At 41.7% G+C, this 21,729-nt stretch overlaps 1 protein-coding gene across 5 annotated transcripts in view; it reads left to right on the forward strand.

The window, feature by feature from the left end:
* Myo1d (myosin ID) overlaps positions 1-21,729 on the forward strand; it is a 334,710-nt gene that overhangs the window by 267,500 nt on the left and 45,481 nt on the right. The window contains exon 22 of one of the 5 annotated variants that reach the window (XM_004870607.3): positions 3,733-3,946. The exons of the other annotated variants lie outside the window; for them this stretch is intronic. Coding sequence (XP_004870664.2) covers positions 3,733-3,763 — 31 coding nt within the window. The 3' untranslated portion in view covers positions 3,764-3,946. Of the gene's footprint in view, positions 1-3,732; positions 3,947-21,729 lie in introns of those variants that run through there. 5 annotated transcript variants of the gene reach the window in all.

Here is a 21,729-nt window from a genome sequence, read left to right on the forward strand (position 1 = left end):
CATCTCCTACTGCCCCAGTAAAAAGAGGTTGGAGTAGAAGGAGGGCTGAGGTTCAAGGAAAGGGGTGGGGGGAATTAAGGAAGCAAGGAAGATTAGAAATGAGATAAGAATTGGCAGAAAAATCACACAGGACAAGGATTCTGATAATAACATTGACTGGGCCAGAGGAGCTATCAGTCAGTCTAAGCAGTGGTTTTTAATTACCCCATGAAGATTGTGGGAGGCTCCACATGTCCACTCTCACATAGGAAGGCCCACCTGCAAATAGCAGGCTTCACATAATGCAGTCAACCTATTTATGTGTGTACTCAGACCCATCTGCTGTACACCAAAGAGTACACAGAGGACACCCTTAGCCCTCATGCTGGGATCCAAACCCAGGCAGAGAGAAATCTTAAAGGGTTGTCAATGTGACTAAGCCAGGATCAAAATCAAACAGTGGTGAGGCATAGCAGTCTACCGACTCCATTTCTCTCCCTCTGCACTGCACCTGTGGACACTAAGAAGCTCCCTTAGAGGATGTGCAGGGCACATAGTCATCCTCAGCTCTTCCTGCTTTTATCTTGGAGGTTTTCTGGGGATTTTTGTGCAGATCAAAAAAACTTATTTGCTTTATGACGTGTCCTTCATTGCCTTTCATGTTGAAAGAGTAAATCCTAAAAGTACTGGAAAACTGATCTTCTTTTCAACATCTCCACAGGTAATATACACCTACAGGCAGCATATTATATTTTTAAAGGCTGTAGCACAAAACTTTACAATTATGTCAAAATGGAGATCCTGTGAGATATTTAAGAATTTACCAAATGGTTAATGAACAATACCCTGGTTGCTATCTGCTGGACTTTCTTCCTAAATTGGATGTCAGATATATAACTTGTTAATGGAGTTTTCATAAGCTTTCTTAATGTGTTTATTTGGGATCTTATCAGCTATATTGGAATCAGGATTTTATGTAAGCATAACATAACCAGGTGTTTTATCTGTAACAAATACTGCTCTATTTTCATGTCCTCATTCAGTGTGCATTCATGAAGCACCCACCACAGACTGGGCTATAGGTGTAGGAGGGACACAAAGAACAGACCATTCTGTCCTTTCTCTGTAAACAGCTCTGAATCCCACAAGAAGGATAGCATGGGAAATGGGGAAAGATTTTCCCCCAGAGAGGGGGGCAGAATATGCAAAAATTGATGGAGAAAAATATCCTGGTACGTGTGGAGAATTGGGTGACTGCAGGGAACCAAAGGGACTACAGCAAGAAATGAGCCTGAAAAATTAAATAGGAACCTGTAAAACCCATGTCGGCACCCTTGAACTTTGTGTATGGGGAGAAAACAAGTATAAAAATATAAAACTGCCCAATGAGACAAAACCTAATGACACAGACATCCTGCCCAAGCATGTTTGGGAGTGCGAAATATTTGTTTACTTGAGGGAAGTAGGAACATGGAAAACATGAGTTGATATAGAATATATGTATGTGGCCCCTACATGCCAAAAAAAATGAGTTAAATAGAGAAAGAAAAGCAGGAGTGAGGTTAGAAAGGCAGATGCAGCCTTCAATAACAAACCCAGAAATTAGAAATGCTCATGGGAAAGAAACTGTGTAAAATTCCTTCACCTTTGTAGCTTCGCCACTGTTTTATATTTTGGCTACTTCTGTAGTTATGAGGAGTGAACACCCCTAAAATAAGAAATACCCAGATTTCTTGGCTTCGGAGACAGCAAAGAACCAAGAGGTTAAAGAACCTTCATCCCAACCCAGAGTAAAACCAAAGAGCTAAATAAAAGATAATAGGAAATAGGGCCGGGGATTTAGCTCAGTGGTTTCGCCACCTGCTGCGCAAGCGCTAGGACCTGAGTTCAATCCCCGGTACCAAAAAAAAAAGATAATAGGAAATAGAGAGATAGGTTGTTCTCAGAGGGGATCAAGAGGTGGAAGCCGGAAGGGAAAGGGGTTGAAAAAAGGAATTAAGACATGTTATGTTCGGGGCCGGGGATTTAGCTCGGCGGTTCCGGCACCTGCCTCACAAGCGCAAGGTCCCAAGTTCAATCCCCGGTACCAAAAAAAAAAAAAAAAAAGATATGTTAATGTTCACGTACCAACTCCACACAAGGAATGTGAATATTATGTATTGCAAATATGTACTAATAAAATAAAATAAAAATTTAAGGAAACTTCATCCCATTCTACAGCAATTTTCAGGGGATAGAGTGAATGATGGAAATATTAATTTGGGGAATTGGGAAACTTGTATGTAGAGACATTTATCATTTGGTCTGTCCAGCAGCCCTTCTTCTGGAACCCCTCTCCCTCCTGTCACACATATCTGTATGGCTCCACCAGAGGCACCACATCCATATGTGGTCAACTCCCTGGCAAGAGCTGAGTAGTGCAGAATAGCACCTGCCTTTGTCATTCACACATGTAGGGTAGGAAAGCTCCTGGAGCCACATTTGTCCCTAAGACTCCAATACCTATGATTCTCTCAATCACATGGAGCACTAGAGTGCAGATAAGAAACTTCCCTCTAGAGAAGAGAGTAAGAGATCATTCTTTCCATCAGCATTTATCCCCAGAATTGCCAGAGAGCAAGGGGCACAGTATTTTCTAGAACACTAGCTTGGAGTATGACAGGTTCAGTTGTTTTACACATGGCATACATTCCTAGCCAGATCCTCTGCAGATCCCGGGCTTCTCTCCTTAATGGTCTTTGAATTCATTGAACTCTCCTGACTTTTCTTTAAAAAGTAACAGCAGTTCTTTCCTTTAGTTCTTCTTTGACACATTGAGAAATTATTCCAAGACTCCTTTTCTTCAGTATCTGAAACCAAAAGAAATAGCTGATATGATATTTATGACCTCAAAAAATATGGAAGGTCAAATTTTCTATAACTGACATACATTTTATAAGCAGAAAAAAATTATTTAAATGTTATGAGATTTAGACAGGTTTTTCTTCAAGAAACAAGGCAACCTGTTTACCAGTAAATTCATATAAAATTTACATGGTGGAAAAAATCAGTTTGATCCTTGGTAAGACAGAATTGTTTCTAAATGAAGCAATGAGTTTTATTCTGGTCTTAGAAAGATACCAGGCCTAGAATATCATAAAAAATGAAAAGAATTTGACTGAGAGTATAAGGAGAAAAAGAATTTGGGTATAAAATGGGAAAAGCAGTACTAGATGACTCAGAGAACTTTTCAGGAAAAAAAAAATATGAGGGAACAATTTGTTAAAGGATATTATATTGCTTGCTAACCAAGACAAATGAAAATAACAATCCTAGTCTAGCTAAATTATGCCATTCAGAATTAGTAACTTTCCACATCTGACACTTTTTTGATGCATGGCAATTATTGGCCTTCTCTATTTAGCATATGCATTGAATTAACAGACCTACTAGGAACTGGTTTTTGACAGGAAAGACAATGTGGCTCCTGGTCCCAACTCTGACACTAGCTAACTATAAGCCTTTGAGCACATCAGAACCTTTTGTTCTGTGGTCTGTCTGAAAGATTAAAAGGGTATACCAAATGTGTTCATTCAATTAAAAAAGTGTATGTATATATTTCTATTTGCAAGATGAAAAAGTACTAGCAATCTGTTTCACAGCTATGTAAATATGTATATTTCTTTTCTTCTGGCTCAGAAACATATCAGACATTATCTTAGGCATGGGGATACTTACACCAGACTTCTGTCATCTATTGTGCTCTATCAACAGGAAAAATGCATTCATCATTATAACTTTATAGGAGTATAAAGAAAATGGCTTAGAGCACAAAGGACAAAGTACATCTTTAGAAGAAAAGAGTGAGAGATGTGGAAAATGTTCTGAAAAAAAGTCATCAAGGAGGCGTTGTATTAGTCCTGGGCTTTCAAGGAAATCTCTGAGTTGAAAATGTAGACTTCTATTTCTAGCCGAAATGGAGTAACAAAGGTGAGATTTAGATTTACCCTCCTTCCTGATAAAACCAAAAAACAAACTACAGAATCAGTATTTTTTAAGACTTGGATCTCAGGCAGTGAGGGACAGTGATTCCTGAGAGATAGCCAACAAATGAAAGGAGCACTCAGTTGCCCCAGTTTCCTGCCTTGGGAGCATCCAAGCCACAGCACAGGCAGAGGAGCCCATTGCAGAGTTTGGTGAGCTTTGGAGACGCTGATGGCTGGAGTTTGCAGGACAGTAAGAGAGAGGAGAGAGGTCTGGAGATTTGCAAGGGTTTCTCTTGTGTATTCAGCTGAATGCTTATCAGCACATGTGCATAAGAAAACTACCTGGGGATGAAGAAAGAACAGTGCAAAAAGAAATTCCAATACCTGGCACCCCCAGAAAGTGAATAACAGTGCCTGTTCCCAGCAACTAGACTGTAAAATGTGCTGTGCTACACTTCCTGGGGCATTGAGTGTAATACACAGAGGGGTCTTGCTGTAGGAGTGGGGGAAAATTAGTGCTATTCTGAGCACTTCTCTGGTCTCCTCTCACAAGTCTCAACTGCAACATCCAAAAAACTGAATTATTTCCAAGTGAGGCCCAGGGATGTAGCTCAGCAGTGCCACACCTGCCTGGCAAGTGCAAGGTCCTGAGTTTGATCCCCTGAACGGAAAAAAAAAAAAAAAAAAGACCCAAGTGAATTCAGCACCCAAGTAGGTGAAATTCAGGGTCTGGCATCCAACCAAAAATTAGCAGGCCTATAAAGAAACAGGAAAACACAGCCCTTATGAAAAAAAAAATCAATAAAAATGCCAGAGATGTTAAAAATAGCTAACAAGAACACTAAGATAGTTACCATGCCTGTGTTGTGACAAAAAAGTTAAAGATGTGAAAGATATCCCCAAAACACCCAATCAGACTTCTAGAAGTGAAAATTGCAATGTCTGAAATGAAAAAACAATGGATGGGAATAACAGTATACTAGGCATTGCAGAAGTAAAGATTAGTATATTTGAAGACAGCAATAGAAAACAAAATGAAGCACAGAAAAAGAGAACTTTTGAAAAATGAGCAGATCTACCATTGGATAACTTAAAATGGCCTAATATACACTTCAATGAAGTCCCCAATGAAGGGGAGAGGAGAGAGAAAAATATCTGAAGGGATAGTGGCTGGAAATTTTCCAAGTTTAATGAAAACGTTATAAACCCATAGATTCAAAAAATTCAGTGAAACCCAGTCACTAAATAAATACAGTAGAATGAAAGAGGAAAACTGTAGTAAGGCATTTATCACAACCAAGTTGCTCAAAACTAATGATAAAATAAAGTCTTAAAAGTAGCCAGAAGAAAAAGATACATTATATACAAAAGAATAAGGATGATAACAAGTTTCTCCTTGGAAACAGCAAGCAAGAAAGCAGTAGACCGTCTTGTAGGTACATAAGAAAAAAAAGTGTCAGCTTCCAATTCTGTATCAAGCCAAGATACCTTTTTTTCCTTGTTTGTAGAACATCATGTTTACATTCCTTGTGGGGAAATGGTACATATACATAATACAGCTTAATTCCTTTTTTTCATTCCCTTTCCCTCCCCACTCCATCTTGATCCTCTTTGTGTATGTGTGTGTATTTCATTTTGGTATGTTTGCAATACATAATGTTTATGTTCCTTGTGTGGAATTGGTAGCTTTTTAAAAATAAAGATGAATTAAAGATTTTCAGACACATACATACAATAGAGTCTTTCGAGGTGATGGATATTGTGAGTGTGGTAATGGTTTCATGGATAGATACACATCTCAATTTGTCAAATTGTATATTTTAGATGGAGTTTATTTGTGTCATGGATACTTCAATAAAGCTGTTAATAAATGTGAGTGGAACTGAGCACAAGGAGAGATGTTCAGGTGCGACAGAGCAATGCATTTTGGATAGAAGTAAACACCATGACAAAATATAAAAGATGTATTTGGAATGCATTGACATTACCGTGAAAACAGTGTGACAAGATCCGGGTCATGTGGAGGGCAGTGACAAGAAATACTAGAAAGGTCTGTAGGTATGACCAGGGGATCATGGAACTCAAAGGTAATGTCAAATTTATGCCAAAATAAGGAGGTTACAGGAGGACATGTAGAGTGAAAAGAAGAAAGAATTGCTAGGCCATTCCCATGCTTCACAGATGAACAAGAAGGAGGAAGAGAGTTAGGAGAAGTGACTTCTCAGAAAGGAGGGCACCACGGTCAAACACCTCGGCCTAAAAAGAGGTGTAGTGGCTTTGAAAGTGCCTTTGGTAAAGTGTTGAGAAAAGCCGAATTGCACACAAAAAATTGATTCAAAAGATTGGTTGGTAATATATTCTCATCTTTAAAATTTTAGCTTATCTCTTTCTAGTCTGAATTCCATAATTTCAAACTCAGAAGTTTAATTTTTCATATTATACATATTCAAGAAAACCAGCTCCAAGTGTCTGATCTATGGGTGAGAACCTGAAAACCCAGTTGTAGACACGTTCCAGGTGTGGCCAGCTGGGGCAGATTCCCGGATGAGGGAGGCAAGCAAGGCTCTGAAGTGACGGCTGTGTGTGGTGAGAGCGCTCAGTCTGCACCTGTGGAGCGGTGGTGCCCGGAGCAGATGGAGGCGCGACTTCCAAACCGCGCACACGGGGGGCCCTCATGAGACTCACTTCCTGTATGACCCTCTAGGATTTTATTGCAATATATCAGACTTCTCATATGGGTTTAAAAAAGAACCTAGGAGGCCCGGGGATTTAGCTCAGTGGTTTCGTTGCCTGCTGCGCAAGCACAAGGACCCGAGTTCGATCCCCAGTACCAAAAAAAAAAAAAAAAGAACCTAGGGCTATAAAGACAGGAAAATACTTTCACCAAATAATTTACTTTATGTATATGAAGTTCCAAAGCCATATTCTGCTAATCTCTTATATATACAATTTCTGCCAACCACCACTTATGTTTTATAAACCCAGGCCCTCTAAGAGCCACCTCTAGGGTCTATTTGAAATCTGTTTCTGAATTTTGAAAGTTCCATCTGTTAGATTCTGATTTAGGCTCTGTTTTCAACTGTCACTAGTGGAAGCTAAATCATATTCATTACTTTGTGTTTCTATCCTCAGAGCCCTTGGTAAATAAACACAACATTGTTGTTAGTTAAATGATAGCCATCTGTTCAGAAGAGCAGAACTCAAACTGAAAGTATACCTCAGCAGAAGGAAAGGTAGAAAAATAAACATCAGAATCCCTGACAATGTGCACGCTTCGGCAGCACATACACTAAAATCAAAACCCCTAACAAGCCTCTATGGACTGTTAGATATTACATATTTTCTCTATTCTAAATTACTTATACTTTTTGAGAAACAGGCAGTAGAGAATCAAAGCTGATATTAGATTAAGAAAAAATATACAAATGTGACCACAGAAGCACATTGTTTGGGACATGGACCGCCACCATATCCTTTCATCCAATTTAGGTGCCTCTGGAATATGAACAGTATGTGACTTGCTTTTGAAATGTGTTACCGAATTTTCTTTAAAGTTTTGTACTGTTTAAAAGACGTTTTCACCTTCCTTTTATGACGCATTAGAGTTAGAAAGTCACAGTTGTCCTCAGAAACCCTTGGCAGGTGACTAATGCAGATTCCTAAATGTGCTATCCTTTGCTGCTCTACCCTAGATAAAGGAGTAAGAAGGTCAGGAGACCCAGGTTCCTTTAAATATAAGCCTTATGGTTTAAAAACTTGCCATCAGTCATAGTGCTTGGAACCTAAATAGCAAATAGGGCAAAGCAGCAAGCTTGCCACTTCTGCAGGGTTCTTTGGGAAAGTAGATATTCTGACTTGCTTCCTGTTCCTTCTCCCTGACTCACCCTGATCCTCCTAACGATGAGCTAATTTTATTGCAATTTTATTCTCAGATTCTATTAGTGGATGCTCTTTAGCAGGTAAAAAGGAACCAAATGTAAGCTTCTTGTGGCTTTGAGGTTCCTGTCCGTCTTCTCTCTGCACCCTCACTGTTGTCCTGTCTCTCAGACCAGGCATTGATTGACCACAAGCTGAAACAAAAAGGTACCCTGTTGGTGTTAGCAGAACAGGAACCTACCTTTTAAAAAGCCCCACTTTCTCTCCATGGCTGTGGGTGTGCTAACCATTGCAGATTGATTGTCACTGGAGGGAGCTGAGCAGAGAGCCATAGTGGGAATTCTGGAGCCAGCGCGATGCATTTGTTCCCAACCTTGCACCCTGGCGAGCATTTCTCTGAAGGGCAGGATCCAGGTATACTCCAAAGAGAAGAAACAAGAATCCTTAAGAGATAATGGAGGTGCCAGGCATAGTGGTGCACGCCTGTGATCCCAGCACTCAGGAGGCTGAGGTAGGAGGATCACTGTGAGTTCAAGGCCAGCCTGGACTACATAGTGAGACCTTGTTTCAAAAAAAAAGATAATGGAAAGGAAAACAGTATTAGGAGAAACACATCTAAGGGTGAATATGGGTGATGGCCAAGGTTTTGGTTGCTTTAGGTGGAAAGAGGGAGCTTCCTGAGCAGATAGATAACTGACTGCAGCTGAGAGGACAAAAATAATAAAGTGCCTACCATAAGTCATCCAAAAACCTCTTTCCTTGGTGGACATAATCACACCTCATGTACTGTATATCCAGTATTTTACTTAACCAAATAACATTTAATATAGATGGAAGCAAATTATAATAAAATTTTATTAATCTATTGTACTGATTCAAATTTTTCATCAGTAAGTAAAAATACAAAATAAGTAGGATGCAAGACTTTGTAGCTTGAGGCTCCTGCGTAACGATTTTTTTAATGGATTTAGCTACACAGACAAGATCAGTCAAAGGTCCTGGGATTAGAGCTACAGGAAGTATGAAGGGCATTTGGTCTGGACCAAAAGGAGCCTTAGATGTAGATCCTTGCTACTAAGTACAGCTGACAGGAGGTGGAGGTGGGAGAGAAGAATAGAAATGCTAGAGTGAAGATAGAGATGCTAATGGTCTCACCTTAGAAAATACAAAGAAACACAGTTTCTTGTTGATGAAGCAAAATAAAGGATACATATACTATCTAATGAAGATAATCAGAAGTGGTATGACTATAAATTACAGATGAGGAAGGAGGAGGTCATCAGTGATATAATCCCAGATCTGTCATAAAAGGAACTCAGAAGATCCTATCTAAGATTGATAAGTTAAGCAAGGACGGTATAAGCATGTTATATAGTGATTGGAATTAACTGTGAAAATGACTGAAAATAGAAGTAATTTAAAACAAGTGTGAAAGAAGAGAGCATTGAGTCAAGCAAGGGACTATTGCTTCTCATTTGATTCCACCCTCTGTATGGATTAGTTTGCTAAGGAGTATGCTAAGGTTATGTTTTTAATTGCCTTGACAAAATCAGATGTTCTGGATGTCGACCGGAAATGCCTTTTGACTTCCCAAATTGATTGAACGAGGAGAAATAGGGTTGAAAGCCTTGTTTCTTCAAAATTTTACTCAAATTTTCCCATTGTAAAAATGTGCTAGAAGGTCCTTGTGGGTATGCTACCAAGTGTCAGAAGAAAATGTTGATGCCTTTCATGAACTGAAGAAGTTTGAACATTTCTAATTAAACCCTGTTTGGTGCCCTGCCGCCTTCTAGAGAATAAGGAACTACCATCCCATGCCTAAATTTGAAGCTTTTCTAGGTCATTTGGCACACTTAAGTAGAATTGAGAGTTCCCAGCAGGAAAGAAAGACTTGGTCCAGGATACAGTCCAAAGGAGCTAAAAAATTGCAGCAGAAGAAATACTTAGAAAGCTCCTACTAAGGATAGGGCCATAGGGAAGATTGTAAGTATTTAACTGGAACTTCTAGTCCGTTTATTGACCTCTTACCTACCAGCAAGATCTTCTTTCCCCACCCGCCTGCTGCCACATGTCCTTTCCCTCCTGGTGTTCTCTCTCCAGCCCTGTACACCCCTGCTCACCTCTCACTGATTCACCTCATCCAACACAAGCCATAGAAAGCCATGTGCCCTGGCCACCTTGATTCATAGATGATCACTTACAGCATTGATAGACACCTTCGTGTGTGTGCCAGTTTCTATTCATAACTCTGTAATCTTTCTTTAATACATCAGACATGATGTGAAGCATGGCATTATAGAATCCATCCATGCACTCATTAATCATGTCAAGCTGGGGTTTCACCCAGTCTTAGATTTACTTGACCTGGACAGCAGTGGCTTTGAAAGCTTGGAGAGTGTCAAAAGAGGCTTACTATGTCTAAGGGTTAACAGGAAGAAACTGTCTCATGCCCTATCTTCTAACCAAGGGAGTTTGACTGAATCTTTGTTTTTGTTTTTGTTTTGGTACCGGGGATTGAACTCAGGACCTTGCACTTGCAAGGCAGGCGCTGGAACTACTGCGCTAAATCCCCGGCCCTTGAATCTAAGTTTTTGACTGTCAGAGACTGATTAAATGAAGGAAGACTTCAGGTAGTGCTGCTTTTCATCCAAAAAATAGAGGTTTTCTATGGTTGAGGGGAACAGATGAGATGACTGCTTGACCCTGGTTCTCAGTTCTGCTGTCTCTGTGGGCGGTTGGTGAGGGTGAGGGATTGTGGGGAGAACCTTAGAGATCCCGGGCAGCTCAGGACAGTGGTGAGGTTTAGACAGTCAATCCTGACTACTTAATCCCTGCTCTGTTTTTAAAGACCTCCAGGGGAATGTATTCCACAGCTCCCTTGGTGATTTCTTTAATGACCTTAAACATCCTGCCCAGGAAATTTGGTTCTGCTTTTAACCAAAATTCCCTACACTGTGGTTTCTTCTAGTTCTCAGGAACTGTGGGAAATAGCCATCCCCATCCAGTGACTCACCCATATCCTCTGACTTTTTATCTCTCCTTTATTCCCAGATCTTATTTTCTCACTCCTTAGTAAATTCAAATTATACATGCTATAGATCAACAGCAGTTGAAAAGCTGTCGTAGTAGGATGACTCCTGAGGTATATTTACTTCCTCATTATGTGTGTAAGCAGACATGCAGATTTAACTAGATAGGAGAATTCACCAGTCAGTGCTCATCCCTCTGGGATTAGTGCTTTGGGAGAGGGAAAACACTGAGAGCAAACTCACCTTCCTGGGCGTGTGCCATTGCTCACTTAGCAACAGGTGACATTTTCCAGTCTCAGTCTGGGGCATGTCTTTCACTCCCTTGGGAGTTCACCACTAGAATACAGGTTAGATAGGAAAGAGCTACCCAGGGATTTCACACATATCTTCTTTGTAGGTACAAATGCAAAATTGGCCCTGCCAGTATGAGAGCACCACATTCAAGTCAAAGCTTGGAGACCCATGGACCTTTGTGTCCAGTACCACTCCCAACACTTCTGAGATTAGTCACTGGTTAGCAGGTTCGGCACTTAGGCCTAGAGCAGAAACATCCTCAGTAAACAGTGGAAAATGAACTATTCCTATGCTGTCTTCACTCCTGAGACAGCAGATTGCTCATAGAATGTCCCTTCTTCATACACTTGCTTATGTGAAAAATCAAAGAAGTTCCTGTGATACCAGGACAGCCGGTGGCTCTGTCATAAAACACTTATTTACAACATAGGTCTCCATGTATTTATTTAAAAGGTGTCAAGTAATCTCTTTATGGAATTTATTCATAATCAACTAACATTTATTGAATACTTAAATCATACAAAACACCCTCCTACAAGTCATAATAGCCATCAGGATGTCTTAAAGCCCCCAGCCTTGAGGCACTCAAAATCTAGAGAGGGCAACCTGCATAAAAACAGATGACAGAGGTCCACAAAGGTCATTTTGAAGTGCTGGGAAGCAGAGAGGTCGACCCGCTGCTTATCTCAGCTGCCCAGGAAGATGAGTGCTCACCTGGCCCACACAGAAGCTTGGGAAGGGCAGAGGCCTCACCCAGGCTAACCCAGGAAGGTTCAGCTCAGGCTGCCAGGCACCTTCTGTGTAGGTCACAACAGATCCTAGACTGCCAGGGACGGTCTTGGTCTCTGCCTGTTGCCCCAACATAATCATTAATAGAGCTGCCTTCTTTACCTCTCAAGGGCATCCCAGGCAGATGACAAATCCCTTGACCACCTGACCTGTACACTGCAATGGGGGTTGGTCAGTTATTTAAGTCAAATGAGCTAAGCAGATTTGTGTTCTGAGAGGATAACTCCAGCAGCCAGGAGGGAGATAATTTGCAGAGGAACAAGACTAGAAACAAAGAGAATCTCTGCACAGAGAGTAGTAGATATCCCTTTTCTTCAAAACAAACCATAGTCTAAACACAAACTTGCCTAAATATTGGTGATAAGAATGTCTGTTTCCAGTTTTGATTTTTTGAACTGTATCAAGCTGCATAGATGTTCTGAATATATCTTAGCCTTTTAAGTTTTTAGTAACTTTTAGGTACTGCTACCTATCTACCAACCCCCCCCTTTTTAATATCAGAGATATAAGAGGACTGTAAGAAACACTGAGGGGGTAAGACTTTCTTGAGGGAAAAGGTGTGAATGCAGAGGAGCTCCGATCATTTGACTTTAGGTTGGGAGTTTGTATGATCTAGGAAGCTGCTGCCACCTGTCACTGTGACACACCTTTCGGATTGTTTTGCTGGTCTTGCAAACAGGTTTTACCAAGCCACCCACACTTCTCAGCTGCTGTTGCTGAAACTAGTGAATGCGCCTCTGAGACAGATGACTTGGATGGAGTGTACCTTCTGAGGCACAGAGCTGAGTTAATGGGACATGGGGACGGAACCAGCCACAGCTGCAGTCACACAGGCGCGCCTGGTGAAATACACCCTGTAGGTGTCTTTCAATCACTCACTCCTGGTGCACATGTTCCTCCTTATGGGGTGCTTGGACCTTATGACTAAGAACGATGACAGAATGAGACCCTATGTGGCCAAGTCATCCTGAAGGGGCTGGCCACAGGTGGAGCCCGAGTTACTGACAAGCCTATGCTTGAAAAGCAGCATGATGTGGCAGAGACAGGCCTTGCAGTGAGACTGCCTGCCTGTGATCCCACCTCTGCTGCTTGCTGGCTGAGAGCCCATGGGCACTTTCCCGAGCCTCGGTGCGCCTTACTTCCTACCAGTAAAGTGAGGGTAAGAGCACTGCTTTCCATGATTCCTGGGTTGGGTTAGTGTGGCAGCGCCCCTGGCACAGGTGTGGCACAGAGGAAGTGCTCAGCTGCTAGTGGTTATCAAGGATAGGTTCTGTCCTGGATGTATTTATTCATTAATTCAGCATATATTTTTGGGGCACATATCACTGCTGAGCAGTGTTCTCTGCCCTAGGGACCCAGGCATGAGCAAAATAAGCAAGATTCCTGGCTCTGCATGGTTAGACAAACACTCTAATTCAGCTCATCTTTCTTCATTTTCTTCTCAAAATGTTCACTTGGGCCGGGGATGTTGCTCAGTGGCACTGCACCTGCCTCACAAGCACAAGGTCCTGAGTTCGATCCCCAGTACCAGAAAATGTTAACTTCTGCCACCCATAAGTGCACTGCACATTTGTGGGGAGCAAGGAATGTGCCATCTGGGTTTGAGTCACCCACAGCACCTGGCACACAGAGCGGTGCCAGAAGCAGAGGGGGGTGCAGCCTCACCGGCCTGCCCACTTCCCTGCAGCATGACTGACCATGATGTCAGCTTCAAGTCCAGACTCTCATGAGTAACTGGAAACTCCAGAGGGAGACTAAGAAGGATCCGCCAGCCGCTTAGTCACTCCCTGCTCAGTTCATCTTGACTGGCTCTTGAGGGGGAAGAGATGGAAAGGAGTGAAGACCCATGCTTCGAATGGCCCTTGCTGTGCTCAGCCTTCTCATGAGCTCCAGCCCTGTAGCAGCAGGGACTCCACACCATCTTCTGATCACCCAGGGGCTGGTTGAAGGCAGAAACTGGCTTCTAGCTGGGCATGGTGGTGTATGACTGTAATCCCAGCACCAGGAAGCTGAGTCAGGAGAATCCCCATGAGTTAAATAAGCAATAATTTTGAAAATATGCATTAAAGGGCCGGGGATTTAGCTCAGTGGTTCCACCGCCTGCCTCGAAAGCTCAAGGACCCAAGTTTGATTCCCAGTACCAAAAAAAACAAAAAAAAAAAAGAAAAAGAAAATGTGCATTAAAAGAACGAGTAGAAGAAAAAAATGTCAAAATAGTTAACATTAGGGTTTTGTTTTGTTTTTACTTCTTTGAAATTTTCTGTGCTTTCTGGCTTTACTTCAATCAGCATGTATTGTTTGATAAAGGAAAATTGAAAAAATAATTTTAACACTATATGGCAAAAGTTTAATTACTAGGATGTGTAAAATATTGGTGCTACTGTGCTAATATGCCAAAATGCTAACAATGTCTCTCTAATTTAGAGGGTCAGATAATATAGGTGAAATTTTTTCTTATTTATACTTTACATTTCAAATTTTCTACGGTGAACATGTATGAATTTTAGAATTAGAAAAAAAAACTTGAAAAAATGAAAGGAAAAAAAAGTACAGAATTTCAATGGACCTGAGCTAGTGTCAGAAGTTATACATGTGGCATGACTATAAACTACAAACATCTTTTTAAGTGTACCTTTGTTTCTCTGCAAGACTCACCAGCTAATCTTGAGTCAAAATTTTTAACATTAGATATGAAAGTTTTGCATCATGGATGGTTTATTTTAGCTGTATGTAGGTATTGAACCCCCTTTCTAAAACTTAAACATCTTGATAACGTGCATTTCTTTTTTTTTTTTTTGGTACCGGGGATCGAACTCAGGTCCTTGCGCTTACGTGGCAGGCGGAGAAACCACTGAGCTAAATCCCCGGCCCTACATTTCTTTTTTGCAGCAACTTTTCAGAGACTGTTGTCTCATTTAGCTTTGTCTCTGTAGAACATAGAAGCTATTTCTGATGACCTACCTAAACTATATGAATCAGTTACAGTATTTATGCAGAAGGAAGGGACTCAGCTACTCCCGTAAGTTTCATATTTTAACATCAGGCGTACTCAGTTTGTCGCTGTTTGAGGTTGAATGAGGGTTCCTGTGTGATGATTGCTCTGTCACTGCCTTACAACGATGTAGCATTGATAAATACAAAAGTTGACGCTGAAGAGTCAAGAAACGTTTCATTTGAGGTTCGGCAGTTCTGGGGGTGTGACTCAGTGGTGGTCCGTACTTATCATGTGCAAGGCCCTGGGTTCAATCCCTGTTGTATATTCATTATTATGGCACTTATTTTTTTTTACTCTTTTTTTTTTTTTTTGTAATACTGGAGATTGAACCCAGGGCCTTCACACTGAGCTACATCCCCAGCCTTTTTTTTAACTTTTTATTTTGAAATAGGGTCTCACTAAGTCACTAAGTTGCCCAAGCAGCCTCATGACTTGGAATCCTCCTGCCTCAGTGTCCCAGAGAGCTGGGATTACAAGTATGCACTACCACATCCAGCTATTTACTTTTTTATTTGGTATTGGGGATTGAACTCAGGTCTTTGCGCTTGCGCAGTATTTACTTTTTTTTTAATACAAACTTTTCTTCCTTTAAGAAACTTCTTCCAATAAGCAGAAAGGAGGAAATTCTAGAACCCATTCAGTAATTTTAAAACCCTTGAAAGGCAATCTAACTTATAATAATAAGATTTGCAGTTAAGTGGCCTTCAGCTATTAAGCCTCGGTTTGGTCATCCCTAAGAGAGGAGGATAGCTCCAAATACTGGACCTGAAACGCTGCAGAATTTTGAACAAATGGTGGAAGCAGGAGAAAATGGACTCTACGTCAGTGTCCCTGTGAACAGCGCTTGCATTAGGACCTTGGAGCCAAAGAAAAGGAAATCCAGTCATAGCATAAAACTTGGCTATTTTGTAAATAACATTTAAATAATTATAATGCAAATGTTGTGTATGATTTTCATCTTTAAAGGAATACTTAATCATGGCTGCAGAGTAGAATGTAAGTTATTAGCCTTGATGTACAAATACATGGACAAGTGGTAATGTTAGAAGAGGGAGAGGAAGGTAAATAAAATGGTTCTGGTGTCCTTAAAAATTGTGAAGTTAGGTCTGGGGATTTAGCTCAGTGGTTCAGGTGCCTGCCTCTCAATTGCAAAGTTCCGAGTTCGATCCCCGGTACCAAAAATTGCAAAGTTGAGAGAGTGCAATCTGTTCTGGAGGAGAAAGAAGATCTTATTGGCCTTAAAGTTTCTAAAACAGTAACATAAGTATTAAAGGGGAAAGTTGGTAGGGAGAAGAGTATGAAGTCAACTGGAAATGCTGGAAGATGGAAAATTCAAGTGAGATTTCTAAAAAAAGCTATTAAAACACCTAGTATATTTGAATATATTAGAGACTTTTTTTGTTGTTCAAAGTCTGTGAGTGAATTAATAATTACAGATTTTTCAAATTTAAGAAAACCAAACTGGTAATAATAAACACCAGGAAAAATAAAAGGTTCAAAAACTAAAAAAAAAAAAAAAAAGAGAAAAAAGAAAGGAGGATAGTACCTGACCGGCCAGAGGAGGAAATTTAAGCACACATCCTGAGGTACCTGTAGTTGGTAAAAATGCACGTAATAATAAAAATAATCAATACTTCCCTGGTTCTTAGCCCATGCTAGGCTCTATTCAAAGCACAGTGCACACGTTAACTCATATAAACTTTAGAAGGTGGGTCTTATCTCCATTTTCTGACTGAAGAAATTTGACCTTGTTGCCCAAGATCACAGCTAATTAGCCCCAGACAAGATCACAGAACCCAGGAGGGCTGGCTGTACCGTGTGCAGCCCCAGTGTCCTGTGCCCTAGACTCTACTGCCTCCCAGATGTAAGATGCCGGTGTTATTCAAAGGAGGAGTAAAATATGTAGACCGGAGCACATTTTCACATAGAAAATGAGAGGGGCAGTAGAGACGGACCTCTCTGTCCTCTCATCTCCCTGGGAATTCATTCTGTAGTGAAACCAGTGAGAGCCACGGGGAGCCTCTTTCTCTTGAAAAGAAAGCACATTCTGAGCTGTCTTGTTGTCAGCATTTCTGTTATTTGACAGTGAGCCCTTGCCTGGAAAGTGGTTTGTTTGTTCTTTCTGAACCACAGGCGTGGGCATGTGATGGTAGCAGCACCTCGTTCATTTTCTCATCATCCTCAGTTTAAAAAAAAGCACATGAATGTGTTTCCATAAAGTGTGAAGTGAAACACTTCACTCAGCCCTCAAAGCACGCTCTTCACTCCTGAGAAGACCTTCTCCAGTGCTGTGTGTCCTAAGTTGGACGTTGACCGTCTCATGCCTGCTGTTCTTCTCTTGTCTGTCATGCTCAGGGACCAGTTGATCCTGGGGCCCCAGGCCTTTGGGTTGGAACTCTTTCCTGAGGCAGGCAGGGCCCTGCTGCTCAGGCCATTTATTTGTACTGTCCCAACGCAGCCCATATGCGGGAGCTGTCCTAAGCCTGGCCACAAATTGGCAGACTGTGGCCCATAAACCAAATCTGACTTCCCACCAGCATGGTTTTGCGTTTTTAAATGTGGGGGGGGGGGGGCAGTGGAATCTAAAGATAAGACTTTGACACGCCTTAAAATTATACAAAGTTCAAATCCAGTATCCATAAATAAAATGTTAAGGGGATGCAGCCCTGCCCATTTGTGAATGTCCCTGCTGCAGCAGCCAAGCTGAGCAGTTGGGACACAGGTGTGCGGCCTCCAGAGCTGAAACGTTGAGCAGGACCAACAGAGCATGGCAGACTCTTGCACCAAAGAAAAGCTAAGGCTGCCCAGTAAAAGGCTCGCTCTTTTGCTGAATTTTTTTTTTTTTTTGGTACCAGGGATCAAGCTCAGGACCTTGTGCTTTCAAGGCAGGCAGCAGAACCACTGAGCTAAATCCTCGGCCCCGCTTAATATTAACTATGGTGCTGAAACTTCGTATTTGACATTAAGTCCCTCATTGTTGGCTGTACTCACTCCTCATGGTTTTCAGCTACCTTACTTGGGGTGATTTACCTGAGTTATCTGTGTGTAAACCATCTGAAGTTGTCTCTATGAGCACCAAGCCACACTGCAAAAGAAACAGACATCTTCAAGAAATAGGTTCCAAAAAAAAAGAAAAAGAAATAGGTTTCACATGGAGCCTATACATTTCCTGAGCTCACTTGAGACAACTGCAAAATGCCTGTAATATTCCCATTTTCCCTTTTAATTTGGTGGTCTTAATGTTAGACTTCCTATTGCCCAATTTTTTTCAAATTTAAGGCTCAGGAGTTAGTTGCTAACAAAACAGTTGGTAAAATTCACTTCAAAATGTACACAATTGCAAGTGCCTGTGTCTTCACAGTTTCTGACGGGCTTATGCGAGTTGCAACCTGAGTCTTCTCATCCGTATGACTGGCAACTGCTCGGCCCCCTCCTCCCACACATAGCACCAATGACATGGCAGGTCTTGACCACCGTGCCATCCTAGCTCTGAGCACCTGCTGTCCATGGCAGGGACAGGCACAAAGAGACAACCACAGGAGAGTGAGAAAACACAGGTAGGGCAAGGTAGTTGAGACGTGAGCAGAGTCCCATGGAAACACAGGGAAAAGCTTTACAGAGCACTGAGTCTTCCAGTTGTGTCCTGAAGTAACCACATGTACCTACCATGTCGGGGGCCCAGGTGACACAGGTCAGCCTCCTCAGCCTTACCTTCCCGGGGACAAACACAAAAATAAAGAAAGCAGGCTAGAATAAAAGTACTTCTATATTGTAATAAGTGCTAAGGAGGACTGAACAAGATTCAGAGTCAGAAAATTAAAATGTGATCTCGACCCAGGTGCAGTGATAGCCACTTGCAGCCCCACTTACTGAGGTGACTGAAGTAGAAGGACTTAAGTTTGAGGCCAGCCTGGGGAGCTTAGCAAGACCCCGTCTCATAATAATACAAGGGGCTGGGGTGTGGCTTGTGGTAGAAGGCTTGCCTAGCATGTATGAGGCTCTGGGTTCATCCCCAGTAACACACACACACACTCAGAGGCGAAGGAGAGAAAAAATGACCTTTTGATAGAGTGGTCAGAGAAGGGCAGGTGAAGAGGTACATTTACGTTAAGGTTTAAAAGATGAGAGGAGCTGTCCCTGTGAAGACCGCTCCAGACAGGATGGTTGGTGCAGAGGTCCTGATGCAGAAAAGCACTGAGGGGCTGAGACCTGGAAAGACCAGGCACTGGAGACACACCATTAGAAGAGCGAGGACTGAGTCGGGTCTGTGAGGGAGACAGGAGGGAGATGTGGGAAAGGGGCGTGGCTGTCACAGCCCAGGATGTGGAATAGCACATCTTGGTGGACATGCAAGTGACTCTGCTGGCCATGAGTATGAGATTCGAGGCAGGAAGAGCAGGAAGAGCAGGCCAGGAAGCCAAGGAGAAGCCAGATTGTGACAGGGCTGGTTTATCAGGCAAAGGGATGGGGTTTTCCCAGTAGACACCAGGCAGCCCAAACAGGGGAATTTTGCTTCCAGTTTAAAATAGTTTTTTTCTGGCAACAAAGGACTTCTATTCATGGAGATTTGGGGGGGATATACATAAGTATGTTGAAGAAAAAAATTTGTAAGCATGCAGTCAAACCATCATTAACATCTTTTTTTTTTTTTGGTACCGGGGATCGAACTCGGGTCCTTGTGCTTGCGCAGCAGGCGGCAAAACCACTGAGCTAAATCCCCGGCCCCTATTAACATTTTTTATAGCTTCTATGCATATAGATATATAGTTTTCTAAAGATAAGATTTTTCTATATATTCTGTTTTTAATTGACATTTTGCTTAACAATGTAGAGAAGCCAAGGGTGGTGGCCCACACCTGTAATCCCAGCACTCAGGAGGCTGAGGCAGGAGGATTGCTGTGACTTTAAGACCAGCCTGGGTCACATAGTGAGTTCAAGGCCAGCCTGGATACACAGCAAGGCTCTGTCTCAAAAAAAAAAAAAAAAACCAAAAAAATAAAAAACATAAACATTCTGAAGATATCTTCCTGTGTCATTAACTATTCTTTTCTAGCACAATTTCATACACATATATGTACATATATATATTTTTTTTTTTTTTGATACTGGGGATCGAACTCAGGTCCTTGGGCTTACGCAGCAGGCGACGAAATCACTGAGCTAAATCCCCAGACCTGTAGCACAATTTTTTAATCTGTGTGTGGTATTTCATGTTTAAGATGAGCTAAAAATTATTTAACCAACCTTTATCATTGAACATCTAGAATGCTCCCAAATTTCAGCATTTTAAACAATGCTGTTAGAACTATGCTCAAATATGAATATGTTTATTCATACCCATAACTGTTGCCTGAAAACCTCTTAACTCAGAATTATGGGGTCAAAGTATATATTTTTAAAGACTTTTGATACCTATTTCTAGACGATTACCATTTTATGCCAAGTATGAGCGTGTCTCACATAACAGATTACTCACTGGGTACTAAACTTAATATGCCAATTTGACAGGGAAAAAACTTTCCAAATCCATTGTTTTAGTCTACATTTCTTAAATGAAATTGAACATTTCTCCCATGGGTCTACTTGTCATTTGTGCCTCATGAATTATTCATGTCCTTTACTTCTTTCTTTTTTTTTTTTGGTGTGTTCAACATTTGGTTACTAATTTTTTATTGCTGAGTTTTAAGAGCAGTGTGTGTGTGTGTGTGTGTGTGCGCGTGTGTGTGCGTGTGTGTGCGTGTTACTAGGAATGGAACTCAGGGCCTTCACAATGAGATACATCCCCAGCCCTTTCTATTTTTTTATTCTTATACAGGGTCTTCCTAAGTCACTAAATTGCCTAGCCTGAGCGCCAGCTTGTAGTCCTCCTTTCTCAGCCTCCCTGAGTGCTGGGATTACAGGCATGTGCCACGACACCCAGCAAGAGCACTTAAGACCATTAACCCTGATATGTTTTGGATAGTTTCCCACTCTATCTTTTCAAGTTGTATTATTTTTCCTATAAAATTTTGCATTTTTATGTGGTCAAATCTGTCTTTTTCTTTAGCCTTTGCATGGAAACTTTAAAAAGTCTTCCCCCTACCCAAAGATCAGATAAATGTTCACTTATACTTCCTTCTGACTCTTCAATACTTTTGTAAATTTTAATAGTTCTTTATGCTGTAAATTTCAGTGATTTATTGGCTTTAATCAGAGTTCTATTTAAAAGATAACTGCAGAGCTCTGAAGGTTTAAAGGGGAAGGAACTGGTATCAGGGAGACCAATTAACAAGGTATTACAGCTGGTTAGAGTCATGGTTCTGGCTCTAACACTTCCTCTGCCCCCTGGTCATCCAGCTGTGCAGCATGGGTCTCTCATCACATAGGATGATCCTCGGCCTCAGACTGGGGACTGGGATGGGAACGCCTGGCTCAGTTAAGAATCCCAATGGAGACACACAGGGAAGAACATATTGACCAGACAGAGGCTTGGGAGGCTCACTGGCAGGGCTGGCAAATGACTGGCTGTTGCTGATCAGCAGAGTAAGTGGTGACTGAGTAGATGAGGCCTCCATTAACCTAGACTGTAATGAGCGGGAAGGCAGAGCCATGGGAAGCAGGAGAGGGGCACGGAAAGATGGGGACAGGTAAGGATTTGCACATTTGGGAGGATGTAAGTTGGTTCAGGTTGAGATGCCCAAACAGTGAGAAACAGCAGAGGACCCAGAGGTATGCACTGGGAACATGGATTGTGAGCCAGCTCTGTAAGGAAAACTGAAGCAGTGGGAGTGAATGAAACAAGCCACATGTGGGAAATAAAAAG

The sequence above is a fragment of the Heterocephalus glaber genome, unplaced genomic scaffold (assembly GCF_053883595.1).
Source record: "Heterocephalus glaber isolate CG9 unplaced genomic scaffold, H.glaber_assembly_v1.0 deba00001564, whole genome shotgun sequence".
Lineage (NCBI taxonomy): Eukaryota > Metazoa > Chordata > Mammalia > Rodentia > Bathyergidae > Heterocephalus > Heterocephalus glaber.